We start from the raw sequence: 24,000 nt of genomic DNA on the forward strand, positions 1-24,000 counted from the left end.
AAAGAAACCAAAAATTTCAGGTAATACACAATATATAAGAAGACATTAAAATGCAAATATACAATTCAGCAGGTTTGTGTGTGTGTGTGTGTGTGTGTGTGTGTGTGTGTGTGTGTGTGTGTGTGTGTGTGTGTGTCTGTGTGTGTGTCTGTGTGTGTGTGCATGTGTGTTAAAAATATGAAGAGATTTGTAGGCAAAAGTAAGAATATAAAGAGCAGGAGGAGGTCTTAGGTTGGTTTTGAGATAGGAAGGGGTAAAAAGGGTAGAAAGCATCAGGTGGGGTGAGAGCAGGAGCATTCCCAGAGAGAGGAGAGGTAAGAGTAGAGTAAGGTCTTAAAGGTGGAGAGATTCTGGGTAGTTCTAATGTGTGGGGGGGGGAGTGAATTCCATGACCTGACAAGGGAGAAAGATAGTAAGAGTTGCCCTGCAGTACATTTGGGTTTGTAAAGATCGAGGAGATTTTGATTATTGGAGCTGATTACTCTATGAGGCTGATGCATTTTTAGGGTGGAGGAGAGGGAAGGACAGTTAGGAGGTTTAAAAATGAGCTTATGAGCTGTTGTAAGTTGAATGTGTGTCAGATAGTTTGGGAGTTCCAACCAATTTAGAGAATGGAGGGAGTTGTAGTGGTGAGTAGAGGGTTTGAATCTGGTGGCAAACTTAGAGGTTTTATTGTAGCAGGAAGATAGTTTAGATTTAATGGTTGATTGAAGCTTAGTAAGGAGAGGGGCTCCGTACAGGAGAGAGGGAATGAGGTAAGTGGTAGATAGAAGTTGTTTGGATGAAGGAGTAAGGTAGCGGCTATGATGGTATAGCATTCCAAGCTTTTGATGTTTATTTTGTTTCATATTTGTTTGTAGATGTATGTCAAATTTTAATTGATCATCAATAAGGACACCCAGCAGTTTTGTAATGAGAACTATTTTGATAGAGGTCTTGTTATGACTCTAAATAGAGAAGGATGTTTTGTCAATATTGATGTGTCTAGAGGGGGTGAATATCATAATTTTGGATTTTGATGCATTGAGGGCTAGATGATTGTCTAGCATCCAAAACTTAGTGCAGGAGAAAGCTTCTTGAGTTAAATTGATAAGCTTGGGGAGAGATTTGGTGGAGCAGATGATGGTAGTGTCATCCGCGTATCGGACGAGTTTTGCATTAGGGATGTTTTGGTGGAAGTCATTAATAAAAATGTTAAAGTAATGTAAAAGTTATATAATATATATATATATACTGATTATTGTATTAGATCTGCACTTGACTCCAATGCTTGCTGAATTTTTTCTTCTACAGGCCTCCTACAGCTCCCCGTGCGGCAGGTAAGTGAACTGCATTGTTAGTTTGGACTGTTACTATGACTTGTATAGTGCTGTCAGAGCTGAGAGAGTGGAAGAACTAAAGTGGTGATTTGCCTTGAAGTTGTAGCTGGCAATGCCAAAGGACATCTGCAGTCCAAACTAGTAGGTATCTCGTCTATACTGTGTAGCAATCAAAGTGATATAGAAACTTCTATACAGAATTGGGCAAATTCAGTGGTCACCCTGTGTATCAGAGTGCTAGTCACTCACAAATGGTTGCAGGCAGGGAATAATCTGGAGACGAGAGAGTCTTTTACCCTGGGAACCAAGCTACCTAAAAATGAGCCTATCTGTACACTAAAACCTAGATGATCTTTACTCGATTGACCTCTCACTAATATGTTAGAGCTCTGTTGTGCACAAATAATACTATACTGCTCCTAAACTTCCTGGATAATGGTCAAAGGTGCGTTCCTTCCTGTGAATAATCACATTCACCTGATTTATTTTCATTAAGTATTTGCTTGTTTGATAATTGTGTCAGTGAACAGGTACAGATACCATTTTGGCCGCAACCCAGACCAAAGAGAAGAAGAAATCGAAGAGCAGTGCAATGTAGTAATAACATAAATTTAGCAATATTTTTACATACTATATATAGTGATTATGAAACATACACATATAATAGTAATAGAACCATCTAAAGAATCTGATTCACAAATGCTACTTAGGCAGTGTAGTAAGATAAGACATACAGCACTGACCTGGGAGTAAATCCTAGTGTGCTATTGTAGTGGAAAAAACTAAATTATCCTACCCATTATCATGGGAACACTGATGCCTGCATTCCTCGATAAACTGATCCTTTGACTTGAACAGGTACCAAAATTAAGTTCTGTTATAATGTTAGCAGGAAATAATTCCAGCTAATGGATGTAACCTTCCTAATGCTGTTTCATTCAAATCCAGGGAGAATGCTGTTTTACTTTAAAGGTCCTTTATCTACAGATTTCAGTGACTAGTGCTGTGTAGCTATAGTCAGGTTTTGAGCAAGTGCTGGGCAGTGATCCAAGTGCAATAATTTAAATGTCAGGGAATTCAGCATCAAGGTGGTCTGAGATGGTATTTGTAACCACCCTGCCCTTTGCAAGGTCAAATACTGATGTTCCTGTTGGGAGGGTGGTATAATGGTTAAAGTGTTTACCTTACAAACAAAAGGTGGAGGGTTTGATTCAAAGATGGGATATTTGTCTACACTTAGAATGGCCCACAAGGGCAATTAGTCTAGTATTAACCTATGAACCTTGGATATGGATAGAGTGATAAAGCAAAATATCCTGTTTAATGCTGTTTGGGGTAATTTGGTGTTACCAGCAGAGAGAAAAGGCAATGCAGACAATATTCTAGTCCTGAAATTAGTATATTTAGTTCAGCAAATTCATGTGTTTTGGGTGTTAAACAGTTTATCAGCTGGTAGCAGACAATCTACTGGTTCAAAACTTTGTCAACATCCTCTGTATGTGACTTAAATGGCAGACTGGGTCCCAGCCACAGGCCTAAATGTTCATGTTTTTTTCCTGTGGACTCCATGATGTTTAGCCACCAGTTACAATCTTGCAGACTTTAAGCCCATTTGTTCCCCAACACTCAGGGAGTCCCTGGTATAAAGGTGAAAACTGCATGCAAGGGCAGACATCTATGTAGCTAACTTGTGCCCCCACTCACATCACATGATATGAGAAATTTGAGTATTTTTGTTTTTAGGCATTAATAATACCCCTAGTGACAGATACTGTCACTAGCTTGGTAAGCCAAGGTCGTGTCTCCAATTAACAACCACAATTTCATCACATGCAAGCACCCACTTTCAGGTAGTGGAGCAGCCAACCAGGTCACAATTTCTTCCAAGCAGAAGATAGGTACACTGGCAGAAGCTTTTCAGTCACACCTTTCCCACCTGGTTCTTCCATTGTGTCTCAAGCAGTTAGCTGAACTCAGGTTATTGGGGTCGTAGTTAAGGCTTTACTTTTCTATGACACATAACCAAAGGTAATATTTATAGGTTTTCAGTTAAGATATTGAAGTGGATGTTGAATTGCAGTCATAGAGTGGGTGAGCTTCCAAAAGATTTTGCCTGGTGCCAAACAGAATTTTGCATTTAAAATATGTCTGGGTATTACAGAATCTTATGGACAATCTTGTGGAGAATGGTACCTCTTATACAGAGCCAACAGATATTGCCAATCTACTGGCCGACAGATTCAGTGCCAACTTTACTGCACCCCCACAAAGGACCAATCACAATACCAGTAGATTGCCAGCCACCCAGTATTACTACTGCACAGGTTAAAACAGCATTGTCCAAGGCCAGGAATACAGCTTCTGTGGGACATGACAATATCCCTGGCTGTGTTCTACATGAACTACAGAGTGAACTGGCACTTCACCTGTGTGCCCTGTTCAGTCACAGCCTCACCTCAGGCTTTATCCCTACTGAATGGTGCACTGCTACAGTCATCCCTTTCCACAAAGGAGGAGTGGCTACAGACCCTGGAACTATTGCCCCGTTAGCCTGATGAGTCTGATATGCAAGGCTATGGAACGCATCATCATGGATCTAATAAACAAGGATATAGGGAATCTCCAAACTCTGGATGCTACACAGTTTGATTTTGTGAAGGGTAGATCATGCCTGCTCAACTTGGTAGGCTTCTTTGAGTCAGTCACCAGAGCTGTGGATGAAGGCAAGGTGGTTCATACAGCCTACCTTGATCTGGCTAAGGCCTTTGATACCATTCTCCACTCAGGAATCATAGAAAAACTCACTAAGCTGGGCATCAACCCATATATCACTAGGTGGGTTGCAAACTGGCTCACGGATAGAACCCACAGTGTGAAAGTAGCTGACTCCAAGTCAGACTGCCGACCAATCATGAGTGGAGTCCCACAGGGTTCAGTCCTGGTTCCTCTCCTGTTTGGTATCTACTTCTCTGAAGTCCAGGCCAACACGAAGGGATGCTGGCTGACAAAGTTCACAGACGATTGCAAGTTGGGAACAATTATTAACTGCCCAAGTGATGTTGACATCCTACAGAAATGCCTCACTGAGACCAACAGCTGGTGTCAGAACCATGGCCTTAAGCTCAATGCCAAAAAATGTGTCATCATCCCCTTGGGAAAAACCTGATTCCCTTGAATTACCACATTGATGGTAGTCCACTGAACGCAGAAGGCGTTATAAGAGATCTGGGAACACAGGTTGACAACAACCTCTCTTTTGGCCACCACATTGCCACTGTGGTCATAAAGTCCTTCTATGTGACACATCTCATTACTAAGGGTTTTGCATCCAGGAAGAAAGAGGTCATTGTCTCCCTCTACTCTTCCCTCATTAGGCCAATCATCGAGTACAATGCCCCATTTGGCATGTACCTCACTAGACACCTGCAACAACTGGAGAGGCCACAAAAGTACCTCACAAAGAGGATCCTAGGCCTTAAACACTTGTCCTATATGGACAGACTCAAAAAACTCCAACTATTCTCTGTTTCATTTTGCCTACTTAGAGGCGATCTCTGCTTGACTTACAAAGCCATGTCTGACCCAGCTCTGTTAGAAATGCTACATCTAAAGAAATACCAATCCCTCCACACCACATGCTCCAGAGACCTCAACCTCATTACCACAATCAACAGATCATGCTGGAGGGACAGGTTCATAACCCAGAGATTGCCCATGCTATGGAATAGACTTCCCATACATGTCAAGCAGAGCACCTCACTGCCTCTCTTCAAGAAAAATCCTGATGAGTGGATGGGAAGTAGAAAATTCCCCCTGGGGATCACTCCAGTGGCTCTGCTCGACAGATGCACTAGGAACTAAGGTTGGATGGCATGATGCCAGGGTAATCCTATGGGCTAGGCTTGTAAAGGCTCCAAGGTCATTAGCCTAGTACACACCTATGAACCTATAATGAGTAGAATATTAGACAAATGTCAGTGGTGTAGATGTCAGAGATATGGAGATAATCTTTTTTTCTGTATACAACAATGGTGGAGCTGAATCTGTGCCAGACTTTGGAGATTTTACCTGAAGAAAGACATCATCATCAGCTTCCTTTTTCCCATTTTCTACATGGGGTCAGGGTAGTGTGTTAACTGTCGCCATCTCTCTCGATTCAGTGCCACACTCCGGCCTTCTTCAACACTCATGCCTGACTGCCGCAGATCTTCTTTCACACAATCCATCCACCTCTTTGCTGCACATCCTTGTTTCCTCTTACCTTCTCCCTGTCTGTCCCAGATCTTCTTCTCCATATTAGTTTCTGCTTTTCTGCACATGTCCAAACCACTGTAATCTGTTCTCTTTGATCTTTTTTGCAATTGGAGCTACTTTGGCTTCTGCTCTTATGTCCTCATTTCTTCATCTGTCCCACAGAGTGCATCTTACCACCTTTCTCAGACACTTCATTTCCATCACCTCTAGCTTCTTCATCTGCTCTGCCTTTACTGCCCAGGTTTCTGTACCATACAGTAGTACTGGTTGGGACTATATTACATGATCAAAGCTTTAGTTAGTCGAACAACTAAAGCTCAATCACTAAATGTCGAAGTCCCAAAACTGCAAATGGCAGTTTCCATACAGAGAAACAATGCGGTTGTTCCAACTAAAAAAAAAAACATTAAACACAAATCAAGTGGGGGGCTTTACCCCCCCTCCCCCCAACTAAATATACCAACTCCGAGGTCGCTCCACATTGTAGAAATGGCAAAATCTGCTTAACAGACAAACTAATTGTTTCCCTATGTGGAAACTGCCATTTGCGGTTTTGGGACTTCGACATTTAGTGATTGAGCTTTAGGTATTCGATTACCTAAAGCTTTGATCATGTAATATAGACCCATATTGGTCACACCACTGTCTTGTACACCTTACTTTTCAGCTTCTTTGGCATTCTTCTGTCATAGACTACACCTGACACTCCATGCCAGTTGGCTGCAGCCCATCTGAATAGAGCTTTGACATCTTCATTCGGACTTCCCTTCTCCTCAACCACCCCTTCCAGATACTTGAAGCTATTTACCTGGTCCACTGTTTTCCCTTCTATCTCAGTTCTCAGCTTCTTCTGATTTCCCCAGTTTGCTGCCATTACCACTGTCTTTTCTTTGCTTAGTTTCATCCCATGTGCCTTCAGTTTTGCATTCCATTGCTCTATATTTTGCTGGAGTCCTTACGCAGAGTCTGCCTGTAATGTCACATCATCTGCATACAGCAGCTTTGTTAATCTGTCCCCTACAACCTGTTTGCTAATGTAGTTCATCACCAGTATGAACAGTAGTGGGCTCAGAGCTGAACCCTGGTGTATACCCAGTCCCACTCGGAACTCCTTTGTGAGGCTGAACACTGTTTGTCCTTAGTCATTGGGTCCTTGTACATAACCTACACTAATTCTACCAATGTTTCTGGGACTTCAAACCACCGTAGTACTGTCCAGATCAGCTTTCCAAGGACCTTGTCATATGCTTTCTATGAATGCCCAGTTGGACTCTTTCCCCATCTCTAGATTCTTCTCAACTATCTGTCACACTGAAAACATTGGGTCAGTTGTGCTGCATCCTGATCTGAATCTGAACTGCTTATCCCCCATCTTACATTCTACTACTCTGCGTATCCATTTATCTACCACCCTGTCTAGAACGTTCATACAATGTGATAGGAGTTTGATTTCCCTGTACTGCCCACAGTTATGGATGTCCCCTTTGTTCTTGTACACTGTCATAAGTATGCTTATTTTCCAGTCATCTGGGATATGCCTTTCTCTCCACACTACTATGAGAACCCTCAGGAGCTATTTCTCCCCTATCTTACCCAGAATCTTCATCATATCTGCTGTGACCTCATCTGAGCCTGCTGCTTTCCCTGACTTCATTTTCCTTAGTGCTATTCTTACTTTGTCGAGGGTGGGCTCCTCTTCTTCTCTCATCGTAGCCTGTTTCTGCACCAACATTGGACGGAAAGGAGTGATTCAGAGGAGTTTGGCAAAATGGTAATCAATAGGAAATATGGCTTATGATGAAAAGGCTCAGGACACTTGTATGTCTTCACTGCAGAAAAGCAGGAGCAGAGAACATTGTAAAGACACAATTGGTCCTCCAGGTTGAGAGAGGAGGGTTAGATCAGAAAGGAAAGGGATTAAAAGGCCACAAATGATAGACAGAAGGAAGCAGCATCAGAATGCACATGAGGAAATCTTGCTGTGTAGAGTATTTTGGTTGTCTAGACTAGATTAGCTGACTGGGGCAGCTGTGGTGGTGCAGTGGTTAGCATTGTTGCCTCACAGCAAGAGGCTCTCTGGTTCAATTCTCGGCTGGGATGCCTTCTGTGCAGAGTCTGCATGTCCTCCCTGTGGTTGCGTGGGTTTCCTCCGGGTGCTCCGGTTTCCTCCCACATCCCAAAGACATGCTGTAGGTGGATTGGACAATCTAAATTGGCCCTAGGCATGTGTGTGTGTGTGTGTGTGTGTGTGTGTGTGTGTGTGTGTGTGTGTGTGTGTGTGTGTGTGTGTGTGTGTGTGTGTGTGTGTGTGTGTGTGCCTTCTGTGGGAGGTTGGGCACCGGGCTGGCAACTCGACACCGTAAAAGTCAACTGCCAATCATGAGCAGACAGGTGATCTGCTGTGGTGACCCCTAACCGGGAAAAGCAGAAAGAAGAAGAAGAAGAAGAAGAAGAAGAAGAAGACTAGATTAGCTGACTAAGTGGTAAAACATGGCTGTTTAGCAAGGTATGAAGAATGTCAATCAGAAGGAAATGAGGTTAGGAGATGGGAATGAGCCAGCTGCAATGGGGCTAACTGTAACACTCAGGTAGACTATACATACTTTTTTCAAATAATTTTTTGGCTGTCATTCTCCACCCACAGCATTGCACCTCTCTCTCATACAACTCTTGGTCTTTTCATTCCTATTAATTTCTTCTGACTCTGACATTCTCAGACACTAGGAGGGAGAAGCAAGAGTAAGAATGGCGCCATCATCCAAAGGGCCTAGGAGATATGTTTATATGCTTGGCAGGAAGACATGGTGCAATGTGTTTCCTCACAGCAGTGATTCCATCTAGCCTGCATATATACTCCTTGGGTGGGGTATATCAACCCGAGAGTCTCTATTTGTAAATGCTGAAATTCAAAGGCATCCTCCAGGTGGAGCTGTTGTGGTAGGACTCTATAATACCCACATCCCTGAATGGGCAAGTCAGTATCAACCACTCAATCCTATCCCTCCATGCTGACTTCTCTTGTACCCAGCACTACCAGCCAAACCAGGTCATATGGTATATAGTTAAGGCCTAAACCTCTATACCTCACAGTCAGCTCTTCCTGGCAGTATTTGTGCATTTCTGGTAGGGTCTGCTTTAATATTTATTCTCTTCTTCACTTCTTCACTTTTCAGCTAAAAATGGAATAAGCACACAGTCATACCACTCACCCTCTTAGAGCAAGAAATCTGTACAAATGCACAAATAATGGAGGACAAAGGCCCCAAAATAGGGACACTTTTTTAAATATTGCTCTTACAAACTTAGAAAGTTGATAGAATAACAGGTTTTGCATTACCATGAATTTTCTGCAGGATATGAAGTCTGAAACTCAAATGTGTGACATACTTTGGTCCTGAATGATTTGCCAGAAAATCACAATTTTATGAGAAACAGACCAAAATATTATGCAAAAATCTGGACATTCTGCGAAACTCTGGACAGTTAAGAGGTATGCACACTGCTGACTATCTTAGTTAGATATGCTTAATACAGAAAGAAACTTAAGGCCAACTTAAAAATGTTTGCACTAAAAGTCCTTATCCACAGATGTTTGGCAACATTGGAATGTAATATAGTGTGAAATGTATTATATTGCCTGTTTTCTGTTTGATTTTAGTGACATATTTCAGTGTTTTTGTAGCACTGATCATATATATTACTATTGCAAAACTACACTATAAATGATGATTGGATAATTTGTCTTAACTACCCTTACCAGGTTACTAATATGAACAAATTAACTAAATGTAATAATTACTACAGTAATTAGAAAGATGTTGGTGATAACAGAATGTAATTCTTCTGCATTCTCACTCCATGTTTCTTGTTTTTCAGAAACGGTTAATGAAGTAAGTATATTTATGTCTTATTTGGCCTTCTATTCAAGTAAGTATGACTCTTACACATAATCTTATAAGGTCTGTATCACTGTATCGCCAGTCTAGCTGGTCAGCTTGATGTTTGTGAGAAGGTACTAGGAAGGTAATGGAAAGTGAGTTACTGATACCCTTGCACTGATTAATCTGTTACCGGGTGTCTGTGAATAACTGATGTTAAGTGAAAATATTGTCCGGCTGTTGCAAAGACTTAGACAAAACAGAGTGTGGGAAATATTTTTGCAGTTTGGTGCTGTTAATCCATGAGTTAATCCCCCAAGGAGCATGAAATGAAAAGCTGATATTATGATTTCATTGTAGGCTAATACCGACAGACTGATTAAAGAACTCGGCTTTCCTTGGATTGGCAATGTGCTGTAGTTCTGGTGCACTAATATGGAGGCCAGGACTGTGGATTACTAGGAGTCAGTCATGTCCAGATTGGTGCTGACAGCACATGACACTGTGGGACTAGCAATCTAGCTCACCTTACTTGGTAGTGAGAGCTCATGACAGCATAGTGCTGGCAGGGAGTTCTTTCCAGTGTGATACAGGCATTCAGTCCAGTATGGTTTTATTTTGATAATGGGAGCCATTCCTGTTTGGGTGGCACTGGGATCCCATAACAGTGTGATACTGGGAGTCCGTCTTAAATGCTTTTATTGTCATACTGGGAGTCATTCCAATGAAGGTGATACTGAGAACCCATAACAGTTTGATTTTGAGCATCAGTCCAGCGGATATCCCATATCACTGGTTACTGGGTATAATCCTGTTTAGCATATCCTTGGTGGTTGAGTGCTGTCTGATTGAAGTACACAGATCAAAAGTACTCTGTCATTGAATATTTATACTGACCAAGCATACATGGATAGTGAGAACATGTGCATGAGTGTAGATGTGTGCTGGTAGATAGAATCTGTCCTGTATAGTAACTGCTTTGTCCTTGTATAGGACAGAGTTCAGGTTTGTATATTTATATGAAGTTCATTGTTACTGCTGTAAGACTGTCATGAAATAACCTTCAGCAAGGGGATTCTAGTTAGTTGTTTAAGTGGTTTGTGGTAGCATTGCACTTGTCTGTCTCTTCTACTGTGTTTTTACATTAGAAGGACTGGTTTTATTCATCTTGTGGCAGGAGGTGTTTATCTTGTCTGTCTTGAGTTGGGAAATGCACAGATAACTCATAGGGTAGTAATTTTAATGGCCAGAGGGCTCACTATTTAGTTTTCTGTTTTTTTTTTTTTCTGCGTTGCTATAAATTTTGCACATTTGCATGGGTTAGCACTGCCCTATACAGTAGCAAACACCTAGAAAGCAAAATTTCCCTGTAGATCTGTCAAAAAAAACTGTAACATGAAAAGCAGCAATATAACACAAATATCTTGTGCGCTCACAAGCTTAGAGTAGCTAGTTGGGCACTGAGTGACAACACCTACAGATTTAAAAGAATTCAGTATTCTGTAAACATTAAAGTTAGTAAAAGTTTATACTGTTTAGCATAATCTGCCCCAATAAAGCATCCTTATTAGTCTGCACAAAGAACCCTTTTAACCCTACTACACCACCTTCTTGTAGCTCACAAATCAAAGGACTGCACAGCATGGGTATGCAATTTCCAAACTTCTCTGTAGCCAGCTTGGTGGACATAGGCATCTTGAGACACTGTAGCAATTGTCTCATGTTTACTGACAACCACTTAATCCTTAAAGAAGCAGACACTAAACTCTTGCATACAAATGCACATCAGGTTGTCAAAACCATGCACATAGCACCCACCTCACATAGCACACAACTCGCACACAGACTAATGTATGATGTGGCACTAAAAAACAATCATCCTAAACAACAAAGATCACCTAGATCACCCGTTGTCAAAACTATGCCTCAGCAAGCCCAAAGACACTCAACAAAAACAACACCTAACACCACACATACTGTCACTCTTAGTGAAGCCCAAACACTAAGCCCCTAAGGCAAACAAACACACTTCTCAGGGCAGTCATCATATGGGACTCCGTTCTAATATATACTAATGCTCCTCTAGCCAGGCTGATCAAGGAGAAGAGAACTGTTAGTTAGTTTTCTGGAGCCAGGATCTGCCAAATCATGCATGCACTCAAGCTGGTATGTCACAGGTACCAGTATGATTCCATCATAGCCCATGCAGTGTAAATGACCTGAGATGTACCTCCCTGCACTATATGAAGAAAAACATTGTTGAGTTTTCAGACTACATGTCTCAGGCTGGTATGAGACTAGCACTGAGCAGGATATTACCATCACGGAGGATGATGCCACAATATTGATTTTAATAACTGTCTGTTTTTCTGGTGTCATTCTAATTGGATCCAGTATTTGTCAGCTTGGAAGGACATAGGCTTTTGAATACTGGCTAAAACTCCGTCCACCCCCATAGTGCCTTTTTTATGCAATGCCAAATTGGCAAACATACCAACATAGCAAAATCAACTCAACTGAACCTCAAGATATTACTGCCAGGAGTCTAAATAAAAAACGACACTTCCTCCAACCTGTCTTACACTGGAGAATACAGACATCTGTGCTGTTACCAAGACATGATTTAAAGTGGCAGACAGTACCCTGGTAGTGCAGTGTTTTAGTGCCTTTCATACTTTTAATCCAGTAGCTGCATAGTCAAGGGCTAAAGGTGGAGGTGTCTCAATATATATCAGTAACACACATACCTCTAGGGTGGTCAATCAGGATGAAGTGCTGGAGTTCCTTCATGTGCAGATCACCATAGAAAAAATCCTGTACCACATCTTAGCCAGCTATAGATCACCCTCAATGTCCCAAAAAGCTCATAATGCATACCTGGACCTACTGGAGATGCTTACTATCCAGCCTAACGCCATACTCATCAGAGACTTTAATTACCCCTTTATAGACTAGGAATTTTACATGGTCTTAAATCTACAGGCACCAAGATTCCTGGACTTCATAAATACAAACACCCTTGACTAAATAGTGAATACATCCACTAGAGGCTCAACATACTGGGCCTCTTAAAAAAAATTCAGTCCACGCTGAGACAAACGACAACACAGCAATAGCGTATACACTTTTAATTATCCGCTTTCGTACCAAAAACTTCTTCAGAATGAATATAACACAATCAACTTCCTACTTAAATAATAATTTACAAAGTCAGGTGACCTGTTACGTAAAATCAAATCAATTTACACAACCTTAATAAATATAAAACAAACATCAACTATATTCTGTTACTGTTTAAAAGAAAAATGGGTAAAAATAGCCCCTTCATCTTTTTTGAAATCACCCTCTCTCCCATCTTTACAACCTACTTCCAAAATGGAAAACAAAAATTTATTAAAGGAGGAACACATCAAGGAATGCTTGTAAAGAGCATTCCTGTCATCTCTAGACTTGATGGCATATATATGTTCTCTAATACGGGTTTTGAGCTCCCTGGTCGTCATCCCAATGTAGAATGCCTCATTCCTTGATGTGTTCCTCCTTTAATAAATTTTTGTTTTCCATTTTGGAAGTAGGTTGTAAAGATGGGAGAGAGGGTGATTTCAAAAATTACCTTTTACAAAGGGAAGCCTCTTGGCAAATTAAATTGAAACCAGATACTGCCCCTGGTCTCAATGAGACAGTTAATGTTAAATGTTTTTTAAAACAACGTAAATTAAATATCAAAAAAGATGAAGGGGCTATTTTTACCAATTTTTCTTTTAAACAGTAACAGAATATAGTTGATGTTTGTTTTATATTTATTAAGGTTGTGTAAATTGATTTGATTTTACGTAACAGGTCACCTGACTTTGTAAATTATTATTTAAGTAGGAAGTTGATTGTGTTATATTCATTCTGAAGAAGTTTTTGGTACGAAAGCGGATAATTAAAAGTGTATACGCTATTGCTGTGTTGTCGTTTGTCTCAGCGTGGACTGAATTTTTTGGTTTGACTGCTTTTTTTGATTATATACTGGGCCTCTTGTTCACAAATATGGGAGAACTCTGCACCCCCCCCAGTGTCTTGTCCTCCATGGTAAGATTCAACCATAAAGCTATCTCCTTGGAAATCAAAATCAAGTCTGTAATCCCATTAAAGCCAATAATAGTTAGGAACTATTCCAAGGCAGATAACCTCTTAAGTGATAGTTTGTCAAAATTCAATAACCCTCCAGCCCCGAGAACACAGCAGCCTATGCTGAATTGCTCTCAAAAACTCTCAATGGCTACACAGAGGCTGCTGTACCTACCAGAAGTAAGCTCAGGACTAGCCCTAGAAACAAACAGCCCTGGTGGTATCTGAGCAGCCAAGTGCTCCGGATTGTGCGGTACAGTCCACATTTAACATTGAAATTGCCCACTGTTCGGCTGTTCCACATTGAACAGTGTTGCTCTGCTACACAAGGTTTGATTGGTTTGTATACCACAATTACAGCTAATTGGCATTGCTCTATATGAACCGATCAACTAATTGCTCCTGAGGCAAAGGGAGCCAGTGACAAACACCACGATTCATCCAATCGCACACCAACAATAGTTTTTGTGCCAGTGCAATGCCTTTTTATTTCCGGGCACAGGAAGATCACCTTTCTTTCCTTAGTGTGAGGAGGATATTCATGGTGTTCACTGTCAGATTGCTCGTAGAGTGAAGGAATTGGATTCATCTTTTGGAAGATGAGTGCAAAATCAAGACAACAACTGAAGGACCAGGCAGTGTGCAATGGGAGTCGATGTCTGCAGCATGTCAGGAAGAGAGATCAGGCATCCTAAAGCCAACCATATTAAAAGGCTGTGATCTTTTTCTGTGCTGTCTGACTTTGTTTGAAAAGAATGGTCCTGGTGGTGCTGTTGCTGGGCTGCTAACTTCAGCTGCTTCCTGGAAGTCTCATCCTAACCATGGATTCCTGATTCCTGAATTTTATTGTGGACTGTGCTGTAGCTGCTTTGTTTCCTGTATTGGACAGCGGTAAGTAAAGACGTGCACTGTATTGTTCAGGCAGGAGTAGGTCTTGCAGTATTTGATTATTTCTTCATATTTTCTTTTATTTGTGTTTTGACTAGTCCCTACTTTTGACTCCATTGTTAGCTCTGTCCCTTTTACTCCCTCCTAAGATTGGAGTTTTTTGGAGAAAAGGTGGTAAAGTAGAACTTTGTTTCATTAAATGTTTGTCACTTTCTGTTTTCTCAAGTTAATAGTAGTGTACATGTTTCTGTCCCTGATTATTTCTGGACCCTGATTTGTTGAGCTGTGAGACTGTTTAGTTCAGGCAGGAGTAGGGCTAGCAAAAGTTAGTGTTTGGCATTTGTGTATTGACTATTCCTGGCATTGAACTCTGAAAAGCTAGCTCTGTCCCTTTAACTTTCTCCTAAAACTGGTGCAGAAAAGGTGGTGGATTATAACCTTCTTGTTTTAGAAAATGCTTATCAATTCATATTTTCTTATTCCATCAGTCTCAAGTTTATAGTAATAAGTATTTCTATTCCTGATTTGTTGAGAGCTAATAATGCATTTTATATGGCAACATCCTAGGTTGAATACTGCTGTAACTTTTTTTTTTTAATTCAGCTAATCTTATTTTTTAAAGAGACACTCATTGTATAGTTCAGGCAGGAGTAGTCAGTGTTAGCCATCTGTGTTATTGACTAGTTCCTGCTTTTGATTCCAAAACGTTAGCTATGTTCCTTTTACTTCTTCCTTCAAATGGTGATATCTTTGGAGAAAATGTGGTGACTCATACCTTGCTGGTTCAGAAAGTGTTTATTAATTCAGTCTGTTATTATGTCAATGTCTCAGGTTAGTAGTAATATTTTAAGTGTCTCTTATTGTCCCTGTTACTAAGACTTTACATTAATTAGTTTTGAAACACTACTAATTTCATGACCATGAAATGTAGGTTGCTGTAAGATGTGTTCAATACCTACAATGTAGTTAGTAATGCCTCATGGTGAGATGCTCCTAAGAAAATGACAGCAGCATACATTAAGTGTGCATCTGAAGCATCTAAAGTATGATGGGATGCTGTTTGTTCATGCACATAGTGTATACATGTAATCAGTTGTGTGATTTGTAACAGATCTGTTTAGAAAATGTAGTAAATGTAGCAAGTGGTATTAATGAGCATGTGATTTTAGTTTTGATTCTGTACAGAAGTGCTGTCTCATATTCACTTATGGTGTAGTTATGGCTGTAGGTTATTAAGTTTTGGATTTGACTCACAAGTATGTCTTATTTTACAAATGGTCAACCAGGCTCCATGGCAATGGTGCATTTTTGTGCAGTGCAAAAATAAGGTGTTCCACATTTTGACTGTTTGTCACACATTGCTAGGGTTTGTGTTCTAAATTGACCTCTTAAGAGGTTGCAACCTGTGAGTGGCATCCCAGATTAAACAGGATATACAACAAAAGGAAAAAATGGCAAAAATCAGGAAGGGTAATTCCCATAAAGATGAAAACCAAAAGGGATAATTAAGTCAAGCAAAGCCAACTTTGAGGTTAGGATAGCCTCCCATGTGAAAGATAGCCATAAGTGTATTACATCTATGTCAAAACCTCAAAGGTAGTGTGACATATCCACTCTGGGACAGTAATCAAGGAGCATGAATCTTCACCACTGACATTGGAGAGGGATGTTCACTTGAAACAAAAGTAGATACACACAGTATTTCCAGATGCAGCTCCCTGCATTAGGCACAATTTCCCTTAAGAGCACACAGGGAATACACTTAGTCCTGGCTCTGGATTTCTGTCTCCGTCTCCCTCCAGGTCCCCAGTAAGACTCCCCACTGACTCAGCTATAGAGCTGAGTCCTCAGCTGAGTATCCAAACCAAACTCTCCAGCACCCTCTGTGTGAAACCAGTGCTTCGTGTCCCTGCTCCAAGCAGGTGACACACACACTCTCTGAGATTTGGCTGGCACAGATTTACTAGCTATACCCACTTCTGTCCAAACTATAAGGTAGTAAATGCTACCAGACACTCCAAAGCCAGCTACTCTGAGGCTCTTACAAGGGTACCCAATTATACTGAGTGAAATCAACATTAATACAAATGGTAGTGTTTTGACCAGTGCAGTAAGACTTTTAGGAGTGTCCACAGTACCACTGAATAAATATAAGCACTTTCAAAGGTTAAATATTCTCTAAAGTACCGGCCACAATGACAAATTTAAATATATTTAATAATAAATAATAAAAGAACATAAAAGTATAGAAAATCTATTTACAATAGACACCAGAGTTTCAATCACAAGAAATATTAAAATAACACAGATGAACAGATTCATACAGCTACAGAAAACAGTACTTAACTAATCTCACTGTATTTTCCTGACTGATCTAAAGAAATACTATTCCCTCATCACTTACTAGAGCAAGGCAAGATGAAGTAGATGAGTGGTTTTCCTTTTTTGCTAGGTTCCAAAAAATAGAATGTTCTGAGACTTCAGTCTCACCTAGTATTAAAACATTATTTTAATGATGGATCACAGAATAACATCACATACATCTGGTTATCTGACTTCTGGTTCCCATGCTACCCCCTTGCCTAGAAGCTGCCAGGATTAAGCACATATGTGTTAATAATACACACACATACAGCTTTTCCTAAGATCTGTTACAGCTTCTGGAAGTCATAAAATAATTTCAAACCTCCACCCTTCCAGAGTAGCAAGTAGTTCATCCCAAAGACAATACAGAAAGCTTCCTATTACAGGCTTTTTTTCTCTGGCTGCATTGAGAACTGTAAGATACAATCCTTATGGCCTAGGCCTAGTCATTTAATTTCAGAATATTTTTCAAAGTTAGCTGCAACTGGACTGTGATTAACCTTTTCTCTTCCAGTATCCTGTTACAATATATTAATTTCAACAGTTACAATGCATACATTTAATCAGTTACTACATGCATGTATATTTCTTTTCTGCCTGGTAGGACCCACTATTGATACATTTTTAGTACAAACCTCACAAATACATTCTCAGCACAAACATCTGTACAAATCAGTTTGATATATAAATGACATATGATTCTTTACAGAATTCCAGCTAGCTGTGCTGGCATATGTTATACATCCACTGCCCTACTTCTCTTGGCATAGCTGGCAATACCTCAATTCATCACAGGTAGCACACAGCAATGTGCTGACTTGGTGGTTAATGCTGCCACATTCACTGGGTTGATATAGTGAACCTGTTAATAGACAAATTCAGTTACAAATTTACTCCTCTCTTACCCCACCCATCCCCCCAAAATACCCTCAAACTTAAGCCATTCAACCATAACTAGGGAGCATGTATGACTGCACACATTAAAGGCAAGAACACTGCCTCAGTGGGCCATGATACAATTCCAGAATGCCTTCTGTATAGTCTAAACTATGACTTCTCAGTACCACTGGAGTCATTATTTAGCTATAGTCTTAAAATAGGCTTTGTGCCATGTGAATTGAAGACTGTGATGGTCATCCCCCTTCATAATGGAGGACCTTCAACAGATCCTGGAAACTAGATACCCACTAGTCTGACTAGTCTTATTTGCAAAGTCATGGAAAAAATTATTATGGAAATTATCAACAAGGATAAAGGAGACCTCCAGACACTGGATCTCTCCCAGTTTGGTTTTGTCAAAGGAAGGTCATGTTTACTGAATCTGGCCAACTTCTTTGAAAAGGTCACCAAGACAATGAATGAGAGGAAAATGGCGCATACTGCCTACCTAGATCTGGCTAAGGCATTTGATACACTATCCCAATTAGGCATTGTCAACATACTTGCAGAACTAGGTATAAACCCTTTTATAATATGCTGGATAGCTAACTGGCTCACTGATAGGACCCAGGAGTTTAGAATCACTGAGGCCACCTCCACAAAGAAACTGGTCATCAATGGAGTCATCCAGGGCTCTGTGCTAGGCCCACTCCTCTTTGGCATCTACTTCTCTAATGTCAAAGCCAATGGCAAGGGCCTATTGGGAGCAGTCTTTGAATCCCCCCAAGCTGAAAACACCCTTCAGGAAGGTCTAATGTAGACAAATGCTTGGTGCCAAAGCTATGGTTTAAAAGTCAAAACCAAGAAATGCATTATAGTACCTTTTGGAAAATCTGTCACCCTGGGTAACTATGCCCTCAACAAAACACCCTTAAAAGTTGTTTCACTAGTCAGGGGTCTGGGAAATCATGTAAATAGTAACCTAGCTTTGATCAAAATGTGTCCAAGGTACAAAGAAAATTCTTCTATGTTTCCCAACTTATAAACAAGGTCATGGTATCTAGGTCCAGAGAGGTCATCATACCACTATACTTGGCCCTCATCAGACCCATCATAGAGTGTAATGCCCCCTTCAATATGCACCTGACCAGACACATACAGCAACTGAAACATCCACAGAGGTTCCTTACAACAAGAGTACATGGAGTAAACACAATGTCCAACACTGGTCACCTCAAAGCCCTGTCTCTCTTCTTGGTATCATACAGACTTCTGAGCAGTGATCTTTGCCTGACATACAGGGCATCCCTGGACCCTGTTTTAATGAACCCTTTGTACATCCACAAAACATCAGAACTTCTACATTAAAAGACCTAAATTTTGCTTGCAACATAAATAGGATATGCTGTAGAAACAGATACTTTTCTCAGAGAATTGCTATTCTCTGGAACAGTTCCTCCTTATCCTTAAAGCATAACTTGCACGTATGGATGGGTAATTGGAAATTCACTCCAGTCTGGCTGCTATGTCTCAGATGGACAGAGGCAGTCAGCAAATCACACTCTATATAAATTAAATTTGTGTTTCATATTTGGTTTGCATGGCTAGGTTTATAAGGGCCTTAGTGGTCATTAGCCTTTGAACCAATGAAGTTATCTCTGAGAGAGTGTGTGTGTATGTTTGTGTATGTGCACATGTGTGTGTGTGTGTGTGTGTGTGTGTGTGTGTGTGTGTGTGTGTGTTTGGGTTAAAGTCATGAGAGGTGAGGTTTCAGTCTGTATGTGTGTTTGTGTGATGAAAACGTGCTTAGCATGTGGGTTCTGAGTGTGTGCGTATTTTGAAATGAAGAAAACTGAGCAATTACTGGTTTAATCTGGTTTAATTTCTCCAAGTCTTTTGGATTTCTAATACAATGCTGGGAATGGACCCCATTCCAAAGTCAAAGCATGATTAAAGCTCATGAAATTAGTATTGTTTTAATCTTTGATTTCGGTCAAAAGTGCTCTGTGCAGCACCTGCAATGTACCCAGAATTGACTCCTGCAATTCATATGCAGTTACACGTATCAGTAGCATATCTAAGTAAGACTAAATTATTTTTTATGAGACTCATTTCCCTACTATTATTGGAACGGTCTGGGTATCCTTCTTCCACAAAAAAAATCCTGGTAACCAGACACAAACTCTTGAAACAATGAAAAACGGCTACCACAACACAACCAGATCACTAAACATACCAAAAATGTTTATTAAACCGTAAAAAAGTTGAGTGCTTTCATCGCAAACCTTGTGACTTATTCAGAACTATCACGAGTGAAAATTAAACACCATTTAAATAAAACAGCTTACCCAGGCAACTTCATTTGTATTGTCCAATCACAACTCAATATAAATTTAAAGGAATCCTCCCCAAAGTATTGAAAAAATACATCAAACCTAAAAAAAGAAGTTACATGTTCCAAAAATATTAATCATAAATAAAACCACCATTGTGCATAATTTATATTATATATGATTTCAATTTTAAAACATTCATAATAGATGCCATCCCATTCATCCCGGGATAGTTGCATGCATTTAATTTGATCTGCCATCTTAACACAGAATACTGTATTAATTCATTTCGTGGTCTCCCCCCTCACATTTTTAACTATCTTATCCAACCCAAAGAATAAAAACAGTGATCTTTAAATTGCTCAATATGCTTGAACAATGCCTTATTCTTGTTGTTATGTGAAATATCATAAAGATGCTCACATATACATTCTTTGAATTTTCATTTTGTCTTCTGCACGTAGAAACATAGACAACACTGATGACTAGCCAGATCCTCAACTGAATAATAAATAATGAAGTTAAGGAGATTACTGGAAATAAACCTCACATTGTTTACAAGAAAGTAAAATCTATTAAAATATTATTAGAGTTAAATGTAAATGGTGAGAATTTGATGTTTTATGTTCAGAAAGGTACTTTTAAATGTGGTTGTTGTTCACAGTGCCAGAATATAATGGTAGGTGACACTGTGAAAATTAATAATATAGTAATTAGAGCAGCACCAGAGCTATTGTGTATCTTAAGTATTTTTCTTTCCCCTAATTTCTCTCTCAATCTTTTTGAATATCTTCTATACAGAAATTCTGGGCTTCTTGCATAATAGTAACAATATCTATAATTTCTTTGTTTTCCTCGGTGGTCCACTCTATCATCTTTATGGCTGTTTTTTTTTGTTCTATCGTTTTTTTGTGATTTTTGTGGACTACTAATTCCTTCTACAACAGGGAGACCATCCTCCCCCTGGGCTTGGCCCAGCCCCATTGTAGGAATGTTTCCGTGTCTTGAGGATTCTACACTGTCATTTTTTCCAGTCCTGGCACCAATGTGCCTACAAGGATTGGACACTTTTTTATCCTGGTACTTGCGTACCCTGCTGTCTTTTTATTTTTTGACCTACTTCTCTCCATGATGTATGCTATATAAAATACAGTCTATATATCAGTGTCATCTTGGTAAGATTTTGTAAAAACAGGGTCCACCTTTTGAAGGTACTCCACCCTGTGAAGGTACTCACCAAGACTTGAGGATGAATTAAATTCCAGCAATACATCAATACAACATCTAACACTGAAGCCTTCAAAATCCAACTTTTCTCTTACTTATCCTCTAAACATAAGTGCACCTGCTTACATCCTACATAAATCTACATAAATTCCCCTTGAACCCTCTACATCCTTTCTCTTTACTCTACCCTAATACTATCTTCTTTTCTTCTCTTTTTCTCTCTCGATCACTGCTTGATCAAACTATATTCTACTCTCAGTTTATGTACTTTCTCCCTCTCTACTCCTCATATGTAAATATTGTAAATAGCATGTAACCTTACACCTTCTTTTCATACAGTCAAACCTGCTACTTGAAGGAAACTACTAAATCTATTGTACCTTCCTTCCTGAATGATTTTTTTGAAGTATACTGCGTGTATTTGCTTTTTTTTACTAACTGTATTCAATGTATGTTATTCCAAATGTATATATTTTATTACTATCTTTTACACTATGTAACTTAGATTGTATTTGCTTTGCTTTTGGAGCTTTTCTCCCCGGGCCTCCACTGAAAATGGGTACGTTCTGGCCCAGTGGACTTCCCCGGTAATCAAACTGGAAATAAATAAATAAATAAATAAATAAATAAATCTCTCCTTTGTGTACTGATTTTGTCATCTCTTTATCAGAGCCCCCAGATAGTCTGTCTGATTATGTAGGCAATATAAAGAGTTTAGTGTGTTTTTTGGCAGTGGCTGTGATATGTGTGAGCTAGAAGTGTCTGTGTTAATACTGCACAGTGAATGAATGATTTGGGCGTTGTGTGGGTAGTGAGTAGCTTTTGTTGAGTTTAGGACATATTCTGTACGGTGGGTCTATATTAGGTTGCCGAAATGTTATTCCAGTGAACACTTTCTCATCGACCCATAATCAGTGAAAATGGCATCAGCGATACACTGAATTTACTAAGGGCAATGAAATAGTTGCCCAAAGCACAACAGACCAAGGTGTAGTTGACTTGAACTCACCCAAGTGGGGGGGTTTGCCGCTCACACCCTATATATACGAACTCCAAAATCACACTACAGTGGAGAAAAGTGCAAAGTTCTGTAGTTGCCTTTTGGGATTTGGACAACTATTGTGTTGTCCTTAATAAATTCAGTGAATTGGTGAAGCAATTTTCACTGATTATGTGTTGAGGAATAGGTGTTCACAGAAATAAAATTTCGGCGACCTAATATAGACCCTGTACGGTATGTGTTTCATGCATGAATATGGTGCAGATGGGTGTTTGTGTTATTTTGTGTCTTGAGATTACACTAAGGTAAGTGTGAACTCGCAGTTGTTTATAATAGTATAGAAGATGGGTGGGAGGCATACCCCATGTAAAAAAAATGTTTTGTGTGTGTTAAGTCTGGGTGCATGGGTGTGTGGAATGTCTGTATGTGCACATGCATGCATTTGCACTATGTGGGTATTTCTTGTTCAGTAAACTAGTTGATTAGTGTACTTAGTTAAGGTTTTTTTTTTTTTACCTAAGTAGCTGTCAACTAGTTATTAATATTGAATACTGCACCTGTGATACTGGGCATCAGCCTCAGCTTGGCTTTCTGTGATGATAGAAGTTAGTTGAGCCTGGGTTTGTAGTGGGAGTCTTGTCAGTTTTATACTAGCATTAGTTCAGTCTAGGTTTAAAGTGGGAGTCTGTCAGTTTGATACTAGTATTAGTTCAGCCTGGATTTACAGTTGGAGTCTGTCAGTTTGGTATTAGTGTTAGTTAAGCCTGGGTTTATAGACAGATGGAGTCTGTCAGTTTGGCATTCACACTCACCTGGGTTAACAATGGCATCTCATGACACTGTAACACAGAGATCAGCTTTACATTACTCTGTTATGATTCTGTGAGCCACTGATGTCTGTCATGGCACAGAAGATTCATGACAGTATGGTATGGTGAGACATTCCCATCTGAGATAATAGTGTAAATCCATTGATAATAGTGTGGTTGCATGAATCTTTTCTTTGTATGCTGAAATTAGTAGGATAGTGTTACATGACCTAGGAAGTAAATAACCACCAAGGTTGGCAGTCAGTCCTGGCTTGACATTGGGAGCCCATGAAGTGCAGTATGTGAAGTTATTCCTGTCGGTTGTGACACATTTCCATGTTTTAGTATTCTGATTTCTGTGGAATCACTAGATATTTACTCTTATGTTATTTGTGCAGTTGTTGTAAATTAGAAAAGGAAGTCTATTTTGGTTTCACGAAAATGACTATCTCACAGCTCACTTCTCGGACTGCACTGTTGCCTTGTGCCCTCTGATGTACTGAGCCATCACTCTCCCAACCACTAATGTACTACTTCTGAGGCTGCACTGACTTAGAAGCAAAAGAAAAAGACATGCCAGTATTGTCTTTCCTCTGTGTTGGAGCAGTGCGAGAGACACTATATACATACTGAGATTAGGAGTATCGGACCAGAGGTTTTTTTGGGAGGGTGTTGCGGATTACAGAGAGGCACAGTTCCTCTGAAAAATACATAAATATCTAGAGTTAATGGCATTTATTTAACATGCAGTGTTGCAGCTTGGTCAGGGCACTGCATCATAGTAAAGTGGGCTGTGGAAATTGGAGAGCAATATATTGAGGCAGTTCTGTATTCATAATTATTACATCATGCATAGTGTATTACAATATGGTTGACTTCATTATTGCACATTCATCAAAGCCCATCTGGCTGAGTTCAGAAGATAGAAAGGGC

The 24,000-nt window shown here is 39.9% G+C and overlaps 1 protein-coding gene across 1 annotated transcript in view; it reads left to right on the forward strand.

Annotated features, from left to right (window-relative positions):
- Positions 1 to 24,000, forward strand: part of SH2D6 (SH2 domain containing 6) — a 1,258,756-nt gene that overhangs the window by 245,373 nt on the left and 989,383 nt on the right. Inside the window, exons 3-4 of the mRNA XM_044084299.1 lie at positions 1,294 to 1,319; positions 9,450 to 9,463. Coding sequence (XP_043940234.1) covers positions 1,294 to 1,319; positions 9,450 to 9,463 — 40 coding nt within the window. The remainder of the gene's footprint in view (positions 1 to 1,293; positions 1,320 to 9,449; positions 9,464 to 24,000) is intronic.

The sequence above is a fragment of the Protopterus annectens genome, chromosome 9.part0, assembly GCF_019279795.1.
Source record: "Protopterus annectens isolate FY-2018-M chromosome 9.part0, PAN1.0, whole genome shotgun sequence".
Taxonomy (NCBI): domain Eukaryota; kingdom Metazoa; phylum Chordata; order Ceratodontiformes; family Protopteridae; genus Protopterus; species Protopterus annectens.